Below are 21070 nucleotides of genomic sequence, written 5' to 3'. Positions count from 1 at the left end.
TCACAGGGACACAGCAGGACAGGAGCGATTTCACACCATCACCACCTCTTACTACAGAGGCGCCATGGGAATTATGCTAGTGTATGACATCACTAATGGCAAAAGCTTTGAAAACATCAGCAAATGGCTCAGAAACATAGATGAGGTGAGCAGTGCCAATGAGATCCTGTCCTCTGCTCTAACTGCATCTGCTGTATTACAGGTCCAACATGCTGCTGAAAGTAGACCCTGCAGAACTGAGTCTGAGACTAGCTGTTTCTCCCTTGCAAATATGCTACCATAGTAGCCTTTATTATCAAGGAGACAGATGAGGGTAGTGATGATGGAGCTGTCAGGCTGGTTTGTGTATGCCATACCTCTGCCCCATGAGGTAGAGAATTTGTTGATGGTCAGAACTTTGACTAGCAATGTTGCTCTCTGAAACACATCTTAAGAGTTAAAATTCTAACGCTAACAAACTTCTAAAGTTTATTAAAAATAATAATAAAGTTTAGGGTTCTTTTCTCCATTCAAGAGATCGGATGAGGGTGTGTGCCTTTCTCCAATAAACCGGCTCTACTGTTAAGAACGGTTACCACACACATGTGGCCTGCCATGGTAGCAGCTATTGTTGCAGTAAGAACCATGATTCAAGAATAATAGTAATTTCTATACTTGGTGAAATGTACTGTCCTAGTACAGATTACATATTTATGGGTTTCTCCATCATGGAAGCTAAATGTGTTTTGCAAAGAAGGAAAGATCTCTTAAATGTCAAGTTCAGTTTTGTGGGAACCAAGCACATTCTTGACAGTGTTTCATACTACTTCTGGATGGCAAATTCCCTACAGGGCTTACTGACGCCAGTTATGTAACGCCACTCTGCCCTCATTGCAAGAATGTCAACCAGTAGAAGTGTGTAGAACTACACAGGTGATCTGATTAAGTGGAACAAACTGATCAATATGGAAATCTAAAATGGCTTAATTCCTAGTGAGTCAAGTCTTTATTTGGAGGGGAGAATTAAGTATTTCCTCAATGAGAAATCTGAGATGTCAGACCAACTCAGCCATGAAGTTCTCCTTTCTCTGATAGTCCTCCTCCTTTGATATGTTGGTCACTATTGCTCCACATGTTAAATGGAGCAGATGTTTGCCTTTTCCTGCTCCTCAAGGAAAAGGAGAAGCTGCTTTATCTGATGCACCCCCTTCTCCCCCAAAACACCTAAAGCAACAGAAAATCATGACTTTAGTACTGAGTATACTTGGAGATGAGTACTGTTACACTTTGGTGAGATAAAGGTCCTAGGAATAAGCAAGTGAAGATGAGGCAGTCCCAGAAATGAAATAATTGACAAGCTTTGTTGGAAGAAATTGGCAAAGAGACCCACAGCTGGTGGGGAAGGGAGAGGAAGAGTTGGGTGGGCACAGAGGCAAGAGGAAATGAGCATTAAAGACCGTATAGGAGAATATGCAACATGATCCATTATAGGTAAGCCCTGTATACTTTGCAGCCAGCTGAACCTAAAATTTGAAGCAAAGTCCATTTCATCAGCTGTGGAATTGTATGTGTGAGTGACTGCTGCTTCATGGAAGTTGCCAGGAGGCGTTAGCAGCTGAGATGGGAATTTTTGGCACAGCTGGGTTTTGGCACCTAGGAAGCAGAAGGACTTGTGAAAGAAGTGTGTAGCTGAGTTTCTGCTGAAATGATCAGTCTTTAAGGCCTGGTCTACACTACAAAGTTAGGTCAAAGTAAGCTGCCTTGCGCCGACCTAGTTGTGTGCACGGCTACGCTTAAATTTGTCTCCCACTCATCTAAGTTCCCTGTTATGTCAACATAGTAACACCAGCTCCCTGAGTGGCTTTGAGCCATGGTTGACATACACGAGTCAGTGCTGCGTGAGTGTAGATGCATTGTTTTTGTCAACCCTAACAGTCATCCAGCAGCTGTCCCGCAATGCTTGACAGACCTGGTCAGTGTTGTGAACTCCACTGCCCAGGGGTCATGTGGACCAGAAGCCTCCCCCCTTAAAATCCCTTCATATATTTGAAATAGCTTTCCTTGACTGTCCATCTTACTCAGCACCCCTCTATCTGCTCTCCATTGTCTTATGTAACTGCCTAGCTGATCCTGCCAGCTGCATGCTCCAGACCTGCTCTGGCTTGGAATAGACAGAAATTGGTTCTCCTGGGCCCGTGGGGAAAACAGGCTGTGCAGGGGCAGCGCCAAACCAGTTGTAGAAACATCAACATCTGTGAGCAGATTGCTCAGAGGATGCAGGAGAAGAAGTAGGAGACAGATCAGCAGCAGTGCTGTGTGAAAGCCTGCGAGCTGCGGCAGACGTACCAGAAGTCCTGGTAGGCCAGCAGTTGATCTGGTGCCAAGCTGCAGATCTGCCACGTGGTGGAGATCCCACCACCACCCTGGGTACCTCTGAGGAACCAGGGTCACAGGCCCCTGCCATGAACAGCAAGGAGGACGACTCTGTGGGACTGGGGACGGGGGGGATCCAACTGTGCCAAGAGCTGGGACCTATTTTTGATCCTAGTGCAGTCCAGTCAGTCGCTGCAATTAACAGAGGCGAGCCTGAAATGGGACAGAACCTTGGATAAGTGTGTAAGTAAATTTCCCATTAGTGATAACATCCCCAACTTAGCAGGACACAGCTACTGACTTTTCATTAATTTATTCAAAGGTACAACAAAGAGAGGTAGTCAGGCAGAGGAGGCTGTGCAGAGCAGTTTACGTACACAGGGATCTCCTGAGAGATCTTGATGACAGGTCCATGGAGGTACCCTGAAATCCTGGCCCAAAGGGGTCTAGGGATGGTAGCTTTATTTCTTCCTCCATGATAGGACATTTTACCGGGTCATTCGGCAAGAACTTCGGCGGGTACCATTGCCATAAACAGGCTAGCAGCATATGGGCCTGAGTTGCTTTGGGGTGCCAGCAGCAGCTGTGCTCTGTCAGCTAAAGCCACCACAACCTGTGGAAAATGATGCCAGTATGAAATGCCAGTACCCCATACTTAGCTTCATGCAACTGAGCAATTCCCTCCTTGTTTGCCTCACCCCTGGTGGGCCATGCTCACCATGGTTGGTGCTGAGTGTAGGGTGACCAGATGGCCCGTTTGTATAGGGACAGTCCTGCTTTATGGGACTTTTTCTTATATAGGCACCTATTACTCCCCCGTCCCGTTTTTTCCCAGCTGCTGTCTGATCACCCTGGCTGAGTGGCACTGTGAACAAGCATTCCAGAGCAGAAGCACCAATAAGCATGTCTTGTTTGACACTTTCAGGAAGCAAGGGAGTGGGGAGTTCTGAATCTTAAGTTTCGCTTTTTGTTCCTTCTGTGTTGACAGTGGTACCTCAGTTTTGTCTGTAGGTGTGGCCATTCTGGCCTCCACACCAGTAGAAGGACTGACCCAGTATGGAGGAGAAGAAAAGAGGATGTGGGAGGATGTGATCTGCAAGCCAGGGCTGCATCAGTTGTTGAACAGCGGCCCTAGAGGGTGACTATTGCAGACTGTATGGAGAAGGAAAGGGCAGACGGGAGAGAGGCACAGGAAAGGTGTGGGGGGAGAGAGATGCACCAGGACGTAATGGAGCTTCTCTGTCAGCAAGCGCAGAAGCTGCAGACTCTTGTGGACCTCCAGGTTCAACAATCCCAGGCTCGACTGCCATTGCAGTCAGTGTAGAACTGCAGCATAGCACTTCCCTTCTTCTCCTTCTCCGAGCTTGTAGTTGAATCTTTCCTTAGTGCTGTTGAGGTGGCTGGTGTACAGTTTTGTGAGCCAGAGGAGTTATGGGGTAGGCTGGATCCCCCAGGATCGCTATTGGCATTTCGACATCGCTATTGGTAATCCACTACTTGGGAAAGAAGGCCTCTGCTTGTAGCGTTCTGAACCGTCCTGTGTTCTTAAAGATGTCATGCACTTTCCCTGACCAGCCAGCATTGATGTGAGTGAAGCATTCACAGTGATCCACCAGCACTTGCGTAACCGTGGAGGAGTAGTCCTTTCTGTTGATGTGCTCTGGGGGCCAAAATAGGCATATGTGTGCCGTTTGTTGCTCACCATGGTTTGGGAACACCATCGCTGCAAAGCCATCCGCTATGATCTGCACAATTGCAGAGTGTCACAGTCCTGCATAGCAAGAGATGGTGGTGACCCCCACAATGGATTTTTCCACTGTAAAATGACTTCCCATTGACCAGTATCAGTCCAGCATTGCAGGTTTCCAGTATGATCACCACTCGCTTCTCCACTGTCCGTGCAGCTCTGTTTGGTGCCCCAGAGGTTGAATGGCTGGGGCGAGCTCAGCACACAGAGGCACAAGGCCCTGTTCATGGATATGGAAATTCTGCAGCAACTGCTTGTCATCCTAAATGTCCATTATGATGCAATCTCACCAGTCGGTGCTCATTTCTCAGGCCCAGAAGCAGCATTCTACTGTTGGCCGCTGTTCCATGAATGCCACCAAGAACCTTGAATTGATTCTCGTTAGGTCCCACAGCAAACTGACCTGGAAATAGTCACATTCTCTGCAGTGGTTCCTGTGGCTCTGCAAACACCAGAGGACCATGCGTCCAGTGCTTGCAATGCTCATGACAATAGTGCCGAGCTGGACAGGCTGTTTGTCAGAGATGGCAGACAATGACAAGTCCCGCTTGGGTTCATGGGGAATTGAAAATAGACACACAAATCATGGGATAGAGATATGGGAACTTGCTCCCAGTCACCACTGCGTGACTCAATTCTGCTGCACCATGCATTGCCAAAACAACCCAAAAGACTGCACACTGAATGGTGGCCGGTTGTACACGGGGATACCTACCCATGGTGCATTGCACTGCATCAACACACTCACTTCTGGTGAGTACATGCAGCACCACTGCAAGGAGCCAAGTATGCATGCCCACAAGCAATAAACTACCTGTACCGGCTGTGTGCCAGTGTAACTTGCGGTGGCAAAACGTTGTCGTGTAGACATGGCCTTTATATGGTTTAACTACTTCACTCCTGTCTTTAGTTTCAGTTAATTTCCAGATGAAACAAATGAGGCAGTTGACACTTCATAGCTATTGCTTCAGGTGGTCTGCCGACCTTGGTTTAAACAGTTAATGCTTTCAAGGTTTTCCTCTCAATGACCACTAGAAATTAAAATTTTTAAACCAGAGCTTACATTCTGTAATAGTTTTGTGGCAAGAGTGCACTTCTGTAGCAAATTTCATAGTAATGGAATTGTGGGATACGTAAGCCCCGACTGTAAGAGAAGAGAATGATGGAGAAACTGGGAAATGAAAAAGTGTAAGAAAAAAGTGAGATGGAATCCATTAAATTACTAAATAAGAAGCTAGTCTCATGTACTTGAAGTGCTAACTTGTGCCTTCCAAAAAGCAAGGTGGCACGATGCACGTTTTTCACTTTGGCCAGTAGAAGTTAATCTAAGTCTCTGGTATTGTACGGTGGAGTCTGGTTGTACTTCAAAGATGTCTGCTGTTGCTGTGTAAGCACTGTGTGACAAACAGCACTGTGTCTCAACTGTCAATATTTTCAGTGCATGTTTCTTTGATCTTTCCTCCTTGCCATCTAAGTAGTCTCCCAAAAACTCCAAAACTGAGTTGATCCTGGTCAGGCAGGCCTCCTTCTGAAACAACTTGTTTGGGCCACTGCTGTAGGCAGGAAAACCAGATTATATAGACCTTTGGTTTTAGTTATTTATGTTAATAAATATCTACTAATGGAGTATTCCTTAAGATTGTTGAAACAGAAGTAAATTTAGATTACAAACCCTTCCAAAAAGTTTCTGCTGGCATGTCACCAAAAATACTTGAATTCTCCACTAACTGATGCTTTCTTCTATTGGTCCATGAGGACTTCCAGAGCTATGAGTTTGTCACGATTATTGGTTACTATAGTGTAAGTAGGGAGGGCTTCCCTGTAAGCAGATATTAATGAACAAATGTTTAAGGCTCTGTTCTGTTCCAGATGAACAGGTAATTGTCTTGTCAGACTGTCCAGAAAAGTTCTCTCAGTATTTGATATTGTAGGCTTTGAGATTGCTCCCTTAGACATCCAGGAAAGCAGTCAGTTTCATTAAAATGTTGTACATTATAAAATTCCTTCTCGGCACATCAGTTTCTATGTGTTTATTTGCAGTTGAGCAATGGTGTAACACTCCATTTTTCTTTTCATGGTACCCTTTGTGCCGCATTACAGGGTGTAGTGAAACCAGCACCCGCCCTATGAAGCAGGATTCAGATGAGCAGCTTGTGTGCATATGTCAGCACGTGCAGACCAGGATGAGATACAAAGCTGACACTTACAATAAGATTAACATATTCATTGTACTCTTCAGATTCAGTGATGCTAGAAATTCTCATTTCCTTTTCTCAAACAATGCTAAAGAACCGGATCCATCCACTGTACTCCATCTCCAGGGCCAGATTTCCCATTTTAGTGTGCATTTTGTTGAAGTATTCCAAGATCACCATGTAAATGGGTTTCTAGCTGCTGAATGGAAACTAAATGCTTTTGTGCAGATTGGGTTTGGATAATTGAACTGTTCACTCAGCCCTACATCTATACGATCGCCCTACCAAATAACTCAAGAAGAGCTGTTAGAACTTAGCTGGAGGCATTTCCTGCTAACCAGTCAGCTCTTTAACTTTGCAGTGGTTGACCTTTTTAAACACCGTGCTTAAACAAGCTACTGTCTGCACCGTAACACTGTGCAAAGGGGTCTAGAAACGCTTCGGCCTGATCCACACTTGTTGGCATAGCTGTGTCAGTCAGGGGTGTGGGGGGGAAACCATGCCCCTGACCAGTACAGCTATGCCAACAGAAGAGGGCTAACTTCATTCGGGGAGATGGTATTTCTACAGTGACAGAAAAACCCCTTCGGTCAGTGTAGGCTGTATCTATACCATGGGGCTAGGCAGGCATAGCTATGCTGGTATTTTCTCCATCGTGCAGGCATATCCTGAGAAAGTTGCATCAAAATCGGTGATTCCAGTGCATGAAAGCTTGGTTATCTGTGTTGGCAACCCTAGACTTTTTCTCTTTTATCTGTCCTTAGTGTTTTGGGCTGTATGAAAACAGGACTAAATGTTCTAAAGGCAGTAAGCCAGCAGACATTAAATCTTCTTAGTGGGGCAGGAAGTTGATTCTTTCTGTGGGTAACTGAGCTTAATTTAAGCAGCATTCAGTAGGTTAATGTCTTTAGAAGAATGCAGACTGCCAAACACCATTTGGTCCTTTTTATGAAAGGAGGCTTTTCTAATCACAGACTACGGGAGTAGAAAGACAAGGGCAAATTTGGCTTCTGCTGGAGGTGGCAGGGTTGCCTTAAAGTCGTAGGCTTTTTCCGCCATATCCCACGTTCAGGGTATGAGCTCTTTTGTGCAGAGCTGCCCCTTAGGGAACATACTTAGCACAGTCCTGCCAAGCTCCACCAAAGAGGGTGGGCCACCCACCTCTCTCTAAATTGAATCAAAATGCCAAAAAGATGAGTTAATACAAAGGTGAACAAGGTATGTGCATGTTATCTTTGAGCAGATGTGAAAACCTATATAATGAGCTATTGCTTGTCCCTGTTTTAGCATGCCAATGAAGATGTGGAGAGGATGCTGTTAGGAAACAAGTGTGACATGGAAGATAAGAGAGTTGTACTTAAAACAAAAGGAGAACAGGTGAGTGTCAAGCAAGAACTGGTTTGCAAAAAAGTGTCACTGAGACCTTCCCCAATTTGCAGAGATGAAAAGTATGGAATCATCCAAACAGCCATTATAAAACTGAAGCTGTTTTAGGGGTTCATTACTAGAGAATTTAAACTCCATTGTAAGACCTGCCAAAGAATAATATGACTAATATTGGACTTGCTAATGACTTGTAAACCCAGGAGAAACTCTTCTGGAGTTGTATTTGAACATCTACATTTAGGCCAGTCTGCTGGTAATGCGAACTCAGCTGATCGCTCGGTTTCCTCTGTTTAGTTTCTAACATTCTCCAGCAAATCCTTTTGCTTCAATCATTTATACCATATGACATAGATTGGTGGCATGTATTAGATTTTGTAACTGTTTATAATTTATCATATCTGAATACCTACTTCTGTGTACCTCAGTAAAACGGTTTTGTCTTCACGGAGCATTAGACTATTTTACCCATATCTTCCCAGTTTGATTAACTAGTAATCATTTGCACTCCTGTCTGCTGTACTGAAAACAAATATTACACCTGCTACAACAAGCTGGTTACTAACCATAGTTATCATTGAGCACCAATGTATAGCATTAGAAAGCCTTACATGCTGTTTAATCTTCTTGCCTCTCTTGGTTTAGATTGCGAGGGAGCATGGTATTAGGTTTTTCGAAACTAGTGCAAAAGCAAATATAAACATTGAGAAGGCATTCCTCACATTAGCAGAAGACATTCTTCGAAAGGTAAGTGCCCACGGAATTTGTTTTCTCTAGACTGCTTATTGAAAACCAAAATCGCTTAAAATACCTCCTACAAATCAAAACTAGCAAGACCTGAGAATTTAGCTGAAGTGGTGTAGATTCCAGTTGTAAAACGAAAATCTACAAGTTTTGCAGACGTGCTATACAACCAGGGGAAACTTTGGATACTTCATTTTGTCTTAGATTGCACCTTTATTGTAATAAATTGGGCATTGCTGGGAAATAGGAACTGTTAAATGTTAACATTGTTTTTGGGAAGACACTTAGCCACTCTAGACTTCTGTGTGTCAGTCTGAAACTGGGGATACTTTTGTAGCTCTGCAAGGGTATTGTGGTAAAGGAGAAATAGAAACATAGCTGCTATCCTGCAATACAGCAACATGCTAATGGATCACTTAGATCAGGTTCTAAGCAGCTGAAAATAGAGGTTAGCATCTGAGCAAAACCACTTGAGCTTAAGGTTTCAGTGAGGTCTAACCAAGTTTGCATCCCATGATGCAAGCAAACATGGGTGTCTTAGTGTCTCAGAATTCGGCTTACAAAGCAACTTAAAAGCAAACTCCTGACTAGACATGCAAGTACTTCACAGAAAATGTTCCAGTCACCAGACTTGATACTGAAAACTGGAAAGCAAGCCAAATGTGTAAGACAGTGTTTTTTTTTTTTTTTAAAAAAAGCGTGCATGATTGGGTGGGGGGAGAGAACCCCTGTGGTAGATAATTGGCCAAGAAGGAATTGAAAATATAGAGCAGATATATTGCTATTGTAAGTGGTTTTGTGTGATCTGAATAAACGGCTTATGCTAAAAATATTAAGTCTTAGCTGCTGGGGAGAATGACTTGTCTGAACGTTAGCCAAACAAGAGGTAACTTGTCTAAGCTGCCTACTAAAACACACTAAAAGAGCGCTTCTCTGTACGTAGATTATTCTGACCCCAAATAATTTTTAGAACAGCCCACATAAGTGATACTCGAACCCCCAGCTAAACCTGTTCTAAGCTATTGCCTGAATGTGTGTCTCCTTAGTGTACTCTGTGACTTGATGGTAGGATAAACAAAGCCCCAGTATAAGTCTCAAAAGCAAGGGCTAGAAGCAAAGTTAGGTTTATTTTGGTGATGGGCCCAAACAGCAAAGCTTGTTCCAAATTCTGGAAATGATGAGTTTGATATGGTAGGACAGGTTCAGCTGAACTACAAAGTTTGACTCCAGATCTCCACAAAGTTTTGTGCGGGTTTAGGACCACATCTAATTTATGGGCATATTATCACCAATATAAACATCCTCCTTTTGCATGCTTATTTCTCTTCAGTGCTGAATGTTTGCATCTCTTCAGAATGTAATTAGCGTCTTTTCATTGCAGACCCCTGTAAAAGAGCCCAACAGTGAAAATGTAGATATCAGCAGTGGAGGAGGGGTGACAGGCTGGAAGAACAAGTGTTGCTGAACGTTCTCCTAGATCACCAATCGCCATCTACCGCCCCCACCCCCTTTTTTCTCGCTGCAAAATAAACCACTCTGCCCACTTTTAACTTTAAATGAATGTTTCGTTCCTCATCTTAACAAAGCTCCAGCCTCCCTTTGTTCTTCCATTTAGGACAGCTTGCTGACTATAATTTTCTCAACAAAATGTATAGAAAAATCATGTCTGTGACTTCTTTTTTTTTAATGTATCTGCTCAACTCACCACTACATTTTGGTTGTATTATAGTCCCGTTCTTGACATTAAAACTTATAGCAATCATTTCAACTCTATTCTGCAAAATTGTATAAGAATAAAAGTTAGAATTAACACTTTATTTTGTACAACAGTGGAATTTTCTGTTATGGATAATGTGCTTGAGTCACCATATTCTATAGACATGCATCAGCAAAAAAAGCCAGGAAAAAAACTCATTTTCGCCTTGAGTATGTAAATGGGGTTTATTTTGTCCTGTGCCTTATGTGGAAAGGAACTTTTTTTTTTTCCTTTTTGTTTTGGTGGAAGCATGTGCAGGAGACGTACCATCCACACGTGACCATTTAAAAATATTAAACTCTTTTGTGGTTGCTTTACTGTGATTGTTGGTGTAGTGAATAGAGGACAAAGGGTGGTGCAAAGATCTTAAATTTATCTGCTAAGTCTCCTTTTTGGTGACCTAGCCATTCAGAACTGTTCCTGCTGTCATTTTTTCTCACTGGCAACTTTTTTTCCTTTTGCCTGCATGCTGCTTTTATTTGCTTTTCTTCATGGTGTGATGTGTTAATTAAAAGATGGCAACCTGGTACGTTTGCCAAAGTTAATACAAAGCACTAATTTAGCTTTCAAGGTAAAATGTTATGCCTACTAATTTCCCTCTAGCCAATGTCCGTTCACTAGTATCTTCCCCCTCTCTCTCCTCCTGCATAGCCTATGGGTTTTATGATATGGATGAGGTATTTGCATGCACTAGTTTTTGATGGAGGGTGATGTGGTTGTCTACTTTCTGTGTGAGAATATAACATGCAGTTCCCAAACTGACAACAGTTAATATGAACTTAGTCTCTATTAGCTGCTCGAACAGGGCATTTGTTAACCTAGCAAAAGGTTAAGTAAACTAGTCATTTAAAAACAAAAAAGAAGTTGGCAGTTGTGTTGGATTATTGCCTCCCCTACAACTTCCATTTTTTCCGGTATTCAGTTCTTTATGATGATAAAATTTAATTGGTTCTTCATGGTCATTCTTGAGCTCATCATTTAATCCTGTTGGAAGACAGCAGGTGACTCATGCAGGGAGGTAGAATTGGTATCCCTGTGTTCTTGTGCCCCCGTGGGTGTTTAACTTTTCTGCTTTGCTTTCATGCTTCAGCTGTAGATAAGGGTATGCCAGCTTTGCTATTGTCCCCAAAAGACATCTATGCTGAAATCATTGAATGGCTTCATCCATTTCTAGCGGAGAAGAGAGTTGAAGGACCCCAGGCTACTTTAGACTGCTCATGTTCAATTGGGTGCCTTGTTAAGGAGAGCATTTTAACATCCAGCTGGCTTGCATATAAACAGTGAAGGAGGATTGTCCAGCAAAGAACACACGAAAGTTTCTAGCAGAACCCCCAAAATCTGCTTTTCTGAATCTGACTGGCTTGGCCTGACCTCTGTGCACTTGGTTGCTTGATCTTCCTTGACTAAATAGTGAAATCAGCAAATGACCCTGACTTGACTTTAATGAAATGACAGTCTTTTAACGTTAGATTCTTGTTTTGACCTGCTGTCAGTTTAGTAACTTTACTGATGTCTCCCTGGTCCTCTGTTTTGGCAGTTTCTCTCCTCTGTACTCATTCACCCTGCCCAGTTGAATGGCTGCTGGGGGGGGAAAAAGCAAGAAACTGGAGCTCTAGGTGATAAATTTACACTGTTTTGTTTCTCACGTATTAAGCATATTGATCAGCATTGTAAATAGACAGAATATGGCTACCTTTTTGTTAAATCTGCACTTTCTAACGTTATCAAAAAAGGGAAAATGGAGTATACATCAATTTTTGTATGGTCTGTTTAAAACATGGGGTCTTTATTTGCTTAATGGGGCTTAGCCCACCTCTGTAAGTCTGTTGGGATCCTTTGTAGAAGCCGTGTTCATTAAACACCGAGCAGTTAGAGAACAGTCCACTCTCTGATACAACTAGCTACAAATTCAGTTTCATATTCTACTTAACAAGTTAAATAAACTGAAATATTTCTAGATGGTTTACTTCTGTTCATATAAAAACATGATTTCGAACTGTGCGACTTGGCTTTCATTTACTTGTGGAGTACGACACTCCGTGTTGGTTTGAAGAGAGGGGAAAGCATCCACTGTAACTGCGTATGCTAAAGAAACCATTCCACTGAAGTATTAGCAGTAATGTTATAGTCCTGCTTTCTAGCACATCTTGTCTTTGTACTTAGAAGAAACATCCTTCCCCATGTGTGTGGAATGTCTCCTAAGGCTTGTGTAGAAAACCGTCTAACAGGAGCTTCCAGGGGCTTTTTTCATACGGTGGTGGAGTCATCTGGCTGTGGCCTGACCTAGCAATGTCCATGCTAAGATTTAATTAACCTGATGCATATTTAAGTCAGCTGCATGCTATGAACTAATGCCAGTGAAGGTGTCTTTAATGTAATCCGCTATCAGAGCAATATTGACTGCTACCTTTTTGCCAGGGCAAATATGGCAAGAGTTGTAACTTTCAATTTCCATTACCAATTTCACTTGTATCTATTTTACAATTGTTTTTAAAAACATAATGTTTAAAAAAACTCTCCTCTTCTCTATCCGCTCTAGTGAGCCAACTCCCCTGCAAACAAGCTGTGCTGAGTAGCAGGATGGCCAATGCACCAAAGACCGATAATACTAAAAGCCAAGCTTCTCGCTCGGGAAGTCATGGCTGAGAAGAAACATCTAGCCTTGATTATAAGGCTAGACTATCGAAAAGCTTAAGTAAAAATCAATGGTAGGCATAGGAATAAATACACTGCTACTCTACACTCATTGGCTTTTTATTTAAAACACATTCCTTTATACCATGTACTACACCAAACTGTATACAATAAACCATCATTCTCTGTCCCATTCTTGCTTTTACCAAGAGCAAATAAAATCGGCCTTTCTAAACTTGTATTTGTTATGTGGTAGGTCCTCGTAAAGATTTCTTGGACCTTGTTTTGCCTACTTGCTGGGTGCGTGGGCTGTGCTGAAGTTTTTTAGCAGACGAGGGTGCATACTGACCGCACACTAGTCCTTTGTTGCAGGAAGAGGTAGCATTACCCGATTCTATATTGACACCGGAAGGGATGCATATGGCTATCTGTAGCAGCAAAAGCACCACCACTGCCATTTTATCCTACTCGGTGTCCTTTAGTAATGAGCTGACAAGCAGTGGTTATTGAGTGGCACACTTGACCAGATGAAGAGATTCTTGCATCTGAAGAAATACAATCACCATCCTCAAATTCACTGCTGATGTCTTATTGCTGCTATTATAAATAGATTTGGTACATAAGTGACCACTTGATATTCTGTGCCTGAAGAGCACAAGCTGTTGTGAAGTGCTCACAGCTATCAGATCTGGAAATGTAAGAAATAGTTGAGTTTACCATGGCACAACTATTCATTGATGCTTTTACCTATTAGTACAGGAAAGGTGATGGAGGTAAAAGTTGAGACCAATTGTGTTTTTTTTTAAGCATAAAATCAGGATTCCCCCTAAACACTTGATCTCACATTTTATAAGCCTCAAGCTTGTGAGTGCCTGTGTGTGGTAAGCACCAGAAGGGACAGTGGATAAGGACAGCAAAGGTTCACATCATTCACCGCTCCTTGGAGCGCATGATTAGAAATGCTATTCAAATCCTAATACTACAAAGTTAACCGCAAGAAAATCAGCAATCTCTGAATCAGACTGACATTGGTCAGTGAGACACTAGCAGGAAGTCTTGTTTGCTGCCAGGGTTATGCAAAGGAAGCATTGCACGCATGGAATGTGAGCTGCCAGTGAGAGGCAGTTGCAGAAAAGGCTAATATTCTGGGGCACGTTAATGGGAATGTTGCATAAGCCATGGTTGGTAATTGTTCGGCTCTAGTCAGCACTGGTGAGGCCTCAGCTGGGGTATTCTGTCCAGGGATAGGCACCACCTTTTAAGAGTCCAGAAGAGCAGGAAAAATGATGAAGAAAAGTTCAAAACAAAAAACCCTGGGTGTGGAAGTGGTTATGGGCTATTCTAAGGAAGACAGTGTTCAGTTGTTCTCAGTAGGATAAGAAGTAATTTGCAGCAAGAGATTTAGGTTAGGTACAAGGAAACACTTCCTGTCTTTAAGGCTAGTTAAGTACTGGAACAGGTCACCAATGGAAGTTGTGGGATCCCCATCACTGGAAGTTTTTCAGAACCAATTAGACAAACACGTGTCAGGGATAGTCTAGGTACACTTTGTCCTACCTCAGCATAGGGGGCGGGAGAAGACTAGATGACCTCTTGAGGACCCTTCCAGGCCTACATTTCTGTGATTGTGTTCCTAGTTCTGTTAAAAGCACTTATCTGCTGCACATATTTTTAGTAAAGTATTCTACTAATGCAAGGTTTCTAATAGTTTCTTTCTGTTCTACCTTCAGTTACTGAAGAACACATGCAGATTGCAAAGGGTGATTATTTGCCCTTGGATGAGTTGACATTTTTAAGTGACGGCTCAGCTCTGGGACAGTATCTAGTTTTGGGTTCCCATATATGAAATATCTGTGGCACAGTATGTGCTTATTGGAAGGATGATAAAATATGGTGTGGAACATCATGAGAACTGGGGACGGAAATCCCTATGCTTACCACAAAGTTCATGAACCAGTCCTGTAGGAGGTTTTATAGGTAGAACAGTCCTGATCCAAACCTAGCAATGATAAAAGACAAACAGGGATGTCCTTGGCTCCTTTTGGTGTGTGCTGTGTACACTGCTCTGAGAAGAGACCTGCCTTCAGTCATAACGAAGGGCCACATATTCCATGTGAAGGGTTCAGAGGGCACCACTAGTCAGCGATGCTATGCCTGGAGTTAAGTCAAACTGAAGGTGACAACTGCTGCTTATTGATCACCACTGTGACCAACGACCTTTTCTTCTCCGGTGTGGACAGGCAGGACCAGGGGAAGCTGACCACGATAACAGCCAGGCTTATTTGTGGAAAATGTCTGAAATGCTTCTCCAAAAAGGAAACTGACACAGGCTTGCAGGTCAGTTCTTCTGCACTAAGAGTTCTTCGGCTCCACTTCTGATCTATGTCTAGAGCTTTGTGGCTGTAGCACACTCTTACTTTAGCTGTGGTGCTTGGAGTCTTCCCCTTATGCTGTCTTGCCAGAGCTAGAGTGTCCGAGAAATGTCAGGCTGGAAGAGATCTCAATAGGTCACCTAGTCCAGTCTCCTGCACTGAAGACCGTGGGCTATCTCTACCTTTAAAATGCTGCAGCGGGACTGTTTTACTGCTACAGTGTAGACAATGGCTGAGGGGAAGGGTTCTGCTGTCCATCTCCCCGAGAAGGTTGACGGGAAAATATGCTATTAACCTTGCTACCGGTTCTTGGGAAGGTGGATTACGTACAGTGATGGGCAAACCTCTCCCCTCGCTGTAGTGTCTACACGGAAGTGGCACAGGAGTGCACCTGGAGCTGAACTGCTCTAGCCTTTTAAGTGTAGACATAACCTTAGTGCTGTGATGCCAGGGTGGTGAACCCAAGCCAGGCCTGGAAGAAAGGAAGCTAGTGGAAGCAAGCCCAAGGTGCATTCAGCACAGCAGACCTTTGTGTGGCAGGTTCAGAACACAGGGCATCCTGAATCCCAACCATGCTCCTTCACTTGGACTCAGGATGTCAAACTCCTGAGTTGGTGGAGAGGGCCGAGTTCCATTTTGAATTGTGGCAATAGGGCTTCGGGCTTCATGCTCCTTGAGTCCACAGGGCTTGGAGTCAGAGGCAATGCAGCCCAGGAGGACACATCAACCAGGCTGGATTTTGCTCTAGCCCATGCTGCTGCCACGAGGAGCTGTGTAGTGAGGTGGGAGCATACTCCGGAACCTACTGGGGTTCCCCAGATGAACAGTATTGCGCCTCATTTTATTTAGCATCCATTAATTATTCCTTTCTCATCTGGAAGCTGGGGGCCAAGCTGCATATTGAAACGTGTAATACTGGAGTGGGAAGGTCAGGCTTGACAAAGCCCAGGCTGGGATGATTTAGTTGGTGTTGGTCCCAGGAAGGGGGACCGAGGGTCGAGCCCCTCCACCTCAGGTGGGGGGGCTCGAGCCTTGCCCCCCTGGGGGGAGCAAAGATAAAGCTTGAGGACTTCAGCCCTGGGCAGTAGGGCTCAGACTTTTGGCTTCAGCTCCAGGCCCCAGCAAGTCTAACACCAGCCCTGGCGACCCCATTAAAACAGGGTCGTGACCCACTTTGGGCTCCTGACCTACAGTTTGAGAACAGCTGGATTAAGCTTAGGTCAGTGGGATCTAATACTCTGAGGAAAAATGACGACACTGCTATTCAACAGGTGTGAGAGCCAGGCAAGCCAGACTGCATTAGATAAATGGACGGGTGGGAGCAAAGAGTAGCTTAGGCGTAGGACAGTACGACAGCAATACAGGCCAATGCATTTGCTTGGCAGAGGCTTGTGTTGCTCAGCTAAGTGACGACTGAAGGGCAAGGATATAGAATAGTTTGCAAACCTGTGGCAGGTGTAAATGTAACGCACCATTTAACAAGCCAGCAAGTTTTACACTGACCAGCCTCTGGAACCTGCAGGACAGTGAGCTAGTTCAATCCTGATTTGACAACAGTCTGTCTGTGGTACTGAGGCATTAACACAACGCAGCATAAAGCCCTTCTGGTAATAGGTGGGGAGCAAGTGCTGCTTCTTCCAATGATGTCTCTATGGGTGCGGCAGCGCCCCCTGTGTCTGGGATCGGAGATCTACATCAGCAGTGCCTGTCGGACGGCACATGCGCACCTCCCCTCTCTCGCACTGTGAGTGGGACATATATATAGTGCTGTGCGGTCCACGTGCCCCACAGTTCCTTCTCTACGGCCTTTGGTCTGCGACAGAATCCACAGCAGAGCCCGCTTCTCCTTTTCCCTCAGTAGATAGTGCCTTACCTGTCAGTTTTAGTGTAGTTGGGACTTCTTTCCTCTGTCAAAAAAAAAATTATTTTTGTTTTCGCTTTATTTTTACCATTATTTCATAGCCTAGGTTTCTGTTTCCTCACCTCCCACACTTCCCAAACAGGAAGCTTTTCCCCTCACCCGTATGCCCGGATCTCTGGGATTCAAGAGGTGCATCTCCTGAACGGCCACCTGCAGTGTACTTGCTGTCTGGGAGAGGGAGATGTCCCACAAAAGTGTTCCCACTGCCACGACTAGACCAGGGCCAGAAAAGACCAGGACATTCGGCTAAGACTTCTCCTCATGTATCCAGCATCAGACCTGGACCTGGACTCTCCCCCATGCAGTCTTCCCGCTCTGCCAGGCGGTCCACCGATTCTCATTGCCCGCGTCCCTCTAAGAGAAAGTCGTCTCTCACGCTGATGAGAAGAAACAGGCTTCCTCCAGTCCTCACACTCCAAGGCACAGCCCGCCAAACACCATCCCCTGTGAGGTCAGTCACTTCAACATCCTCTGACAGGGTACATGACTCCACAGCCTGCCCAAATACCTCTGGCAACAACACAAAACCAGGGTCCAAAGACTAACCAGGCAGACCTACAGCTCTCGGCACTGTCTCTCAGCTCTGGAGACCGAGACAGACTGACTTCGGGAGCTATGGCACGCACAAAAACACTGGCATTAGCGTCCTTTTTGGCACCACCGAAGCCGTCAACACAGAGCAAGTCCTTGGCACCGATCAAGTCCTCCACCCTGGGCAAATCCTCGGTGCTACCCAAGTTTTCAGCTCCACCTGTTGGCTGCTCAGGGGAATGCATCTCTTTCGACCATGTCGTGCACTGGTACCGATCATGCTCCTTTGTCCTCCACAGGAATTCAGATACCCTAAAAACTGCTGGTATATGACATGCCTGAGTCACCTCTCCTCAGACATGACCCTCCTCAGACATGACCTCCCCCTGCTTCCACCCTCCTCTCTGGATTCACGACGACATTCCTCCCTTTTTCCTCCAAGGATGGCACCTTCCTTCCCCAGCAACGAGGAGGAAGAAGGGGAGGGCTCCATCACACCCTCTTATTCAAGACAGGCTCCAACAACTTCATTTACACCTCCTCACTATTCACAATCCACATCTGCACCACAATCCTGGTGTGAACCGCCATGGATGCAACCACACGTTCCACTCCCGCCATATTGGGATCCTTGGGCCGTGTGCAGGGTACGATTCGGGAAACTTGCCAAGGAGCAAAGCCGGAGACCTACACCTCTCCCTTCTCCATTGGTCTCTCGCCCCCCAGACATTGAACCTCCCCTGGTACCAAGTGAGGAGGAAGAACAGGAAGCGGAAGCTCCTCCAACACCACACTTCTCTTCTTCTTCCCCTGATCATGCTAGCCTAACTTCAGTACCAGGCAAATTGGTTGAAACTATAATACAGAACAGAATTATCAGACACATAAATGAACACAGTTAGTTGGAGAAGAGTCAACACAGCTTTTGTAAAGGGAAATCATGCCTCACCAATCTATTAGAATTATTTGAGGGAGTCAACAAGCATGTGGACAAGAGTGATCCAGTGGATCTAGCGTGCCTGGACTTTTAGAAAGCCTTTGACAAGGTCCCTCATGAAAGGCTCTTAAGCAAATAAGCAGCAACGGGATAAGAGGGAAGGTGCTCTCATGGATCAGTAACTGGTTAAAAGACAGGAAACAAAGGGTAGAAATAAACATTCAGTTTTCACAGTGGAGATGTGTAAGTTGTGGGGTCCTCTGAGGATCTGTACTGGGCCCAGTATTGTTCAACATATTCATAAATAATATGGAAAAAGCGACAAACAATGACGTGGCAAAATTTGCAGATGATACAAAATTACTGAAGATAGTTAAATCCAAAGCTGACTGCGAAAGTACAAAGGGATCTCACAGAACTGGGTGACTTGGCAACAAAATGGCAGCTGAAATTCAGGGTTGATAAGTGCAAAGTAATCCACATTGGAAAACATAATCCCAACTTTACATATAAAATGATGGGGTCTAAATTAGCTGTTACCACTCAGGAGAGAGATCTGGCAGTCATTGTGGCCAGCACATTGATTGCAGACACAGTCAAAAAAGCTAATGGACTGTAAGGAACCATTTGCAAAAGGATAATGCCTCTATATAAAACTATGGTGCATCCCCCCCTAGAATACTTCTTGCAGTTCTGGTCACCTCATCTCAAAAAAGATCTATTGGAATTGGAAAAGGTTCATAAAAGGGCAACAAAAATTATTAGGGGTATGGAACAGCTGCCATGTGAGGAGAGATTAATAAGACTGGAACTTTTCAGTTTGGAAAGAGATGACTAAGGGGGGATATGATCGAGGTCTATAAAATCGTGACTGGTGTAGAGAAAGTAAATAAGGAAGTGTTGTTATTTACTCCTTCTCATAACACAAGAACTAGGGGTCACCAAATGAAATTAATAGGCAGCAGGTTTAAAACAAGCAAAAGGAAGTATTTCTTCACACAATGCACAGTCAACCTGTGGAACTCCTTGCCAGAGGATGTTGTGAAGGCCAAGACTCTAACAGGATTCAAAAATGAACTAGATAAATTCATGGAGGATAGGTCCATCAATGGCTATTAGCCAGGATGGGCAGGAATGATGTTCCTAGCCTCTGTTTGCCAAAAGCTGGGATTGGGTGACAGAGCATAGATCACTTGATGATTCCCTGTTCTGTTCATTCCCTCTGGGGCACCTGGCATTGGCCACTGTCAGAGGACAGGACACTGGGCTAGATGGACCATTGGTCTGACCCCGTTCTGGCCATTTTTATGTCCTCTGATTTTTCCCTTGCTCGCACCAGGTGCTAATGTAATCCCCAGTGGAGATATAGCTGGTACAGGGGCCATTTGCTGAATGAAGCTACTGACGCATGCGGCTCAACAAGTTCTTTGGAAAACCCATGCAGTATTTCTTAGCACATACTGCTCGCCCGCCCTGCAGCATTGGGTATAATCGCTCTGGCTGGAACGCGCAGACCTACCAGGTCGTTCTCATTCGCACTCATCTGCAGGGAGAGTCCCCCATTGGGCTTTCATTTTAAGGCCATTTTAAAGGCTTCAGTGCACGGCTTCTAAAATCTCCCTCATTCTTCAGCCCTGCAGGTGTTTAGACTCGGGGTTGTCACTTTGAAACATGTCTGCGCCCTCTCGTGGTACACGTTAGTATTGCACCAAGTTAAAACTACAGGTAGGCATGATGATTCCATTTTATTTGTTGAATATAGTTTTTTATAATTTCGAGGGATAATGTCGATGTTTTAAGCATTTTCCCCAATTTTTATTGAGTCACATTTTCACAGCAGTGCAAAATTATGGATTTGAAGTATTTTTTAACATGATCAGGTTACATTTTCACAGTTGTAGGAATTTTTTGAGCTGGTCACACAATAATTATTTAATGACAAAGGCTGAGATTCAAACAGTTAACACTTCCTAACTGGTAAAACACAAGCTGTCTCCATCCCATGTCAAAATATACAAAGAAAATATCCTTAAATCAAACTCGAAGAAGTTTGCAAGCTTAGTGAAAAGCTTCGCTTTTTCCAACGTTGCCTATCTGTAAATTTCAATTATTGTCAATGGAAAATATTTTTTCATCGGTCTCTGTGTGTGTAGCGTGACATCAACGTTTACCAACAATCACAGATAAAAATCCAAATCTTCCAAGCCCAGCTGTGGGGTGCTGATGTGTTGCGTGAGTGTATTGGGTGCGTTAGCTACTGTCTAGTGCTGGGCTAAAGTTACACCGTAGGCACAAAAACTCTGTGTAGGCTGTGACTCATTGAAGGCCTGCTCTACACCCCCCCGTCTGAGCCGAGAGCTTTACTATTCTGAGTGTGCAAACTCTGGCTGGGCCTTGTGGAGAACGCCGAGGATTGGCTGCTCCCTCAGCCACGTTCTGAGTTCTACCTTTTAATCCTTCACATTTTCCTCAAGTGTTTTTCATTTCGAGGGGCCCTG

The 21070-nt window shown here is 44.3% G+C and overlaps 2 protein-coding genes across 2 annotated transcripts in view; both read left to right on the top strand.

Annotated features, from left to right (window-relative positions):
* The window catches only part of RAB10 (RAB10, member RAS oncogene family), a 52535-nt gene extending 40362 nt beyond the window's left edge, over positions 1 to 12173 (top strand). The window contains exons 3-6 of the mRNA XM_005284119.5: positions 7 to 145; positions 7582 to 7671; positions 8323 to 8424; positions 9803 to 12173. Coding sequence (XP_005284176.1) covers positions 7 to 145; positions 7582 to 7671; positions 8323 to 8424; positions 9803 to 9886 — 415 coding nt within the window. The 3' untranslated portion in view covers positions 9887 to 12173. The remainder of the gene's footprint in view (positions 1 to 6; positions 146 to 7581; positions 7672 to 8322; positions 8425 to 9802) is intronic.
* The window catches only part of HADHB (hydroxyacyl-CoA dehydrogenase trifunctional multienzyme complex subunit beta), a 249494-nt gene that overhangs the window by 86396 nt on the left and 142028 nt on the right, over positions 1 to 21070 (top strand). The gene's annotated exons all lie outside the window — the stretch shown is intronic.

Source organism: Chrysemys picta, chromosome 3, assembly GCF_011386835.1.
Source record: "Chrysemys picta bellii isolate R12L10 chromosome 3, ASM1138683v2, whole genome shotgun sequence".
NCBI lineage: Eukaryota > Metazoa > Chordata > Testudines > Emydidae > Chrysemys > Chrysemys picta.
This window is presented reverse-complemented; position numbering and strand designations above follow the sequence as displayed.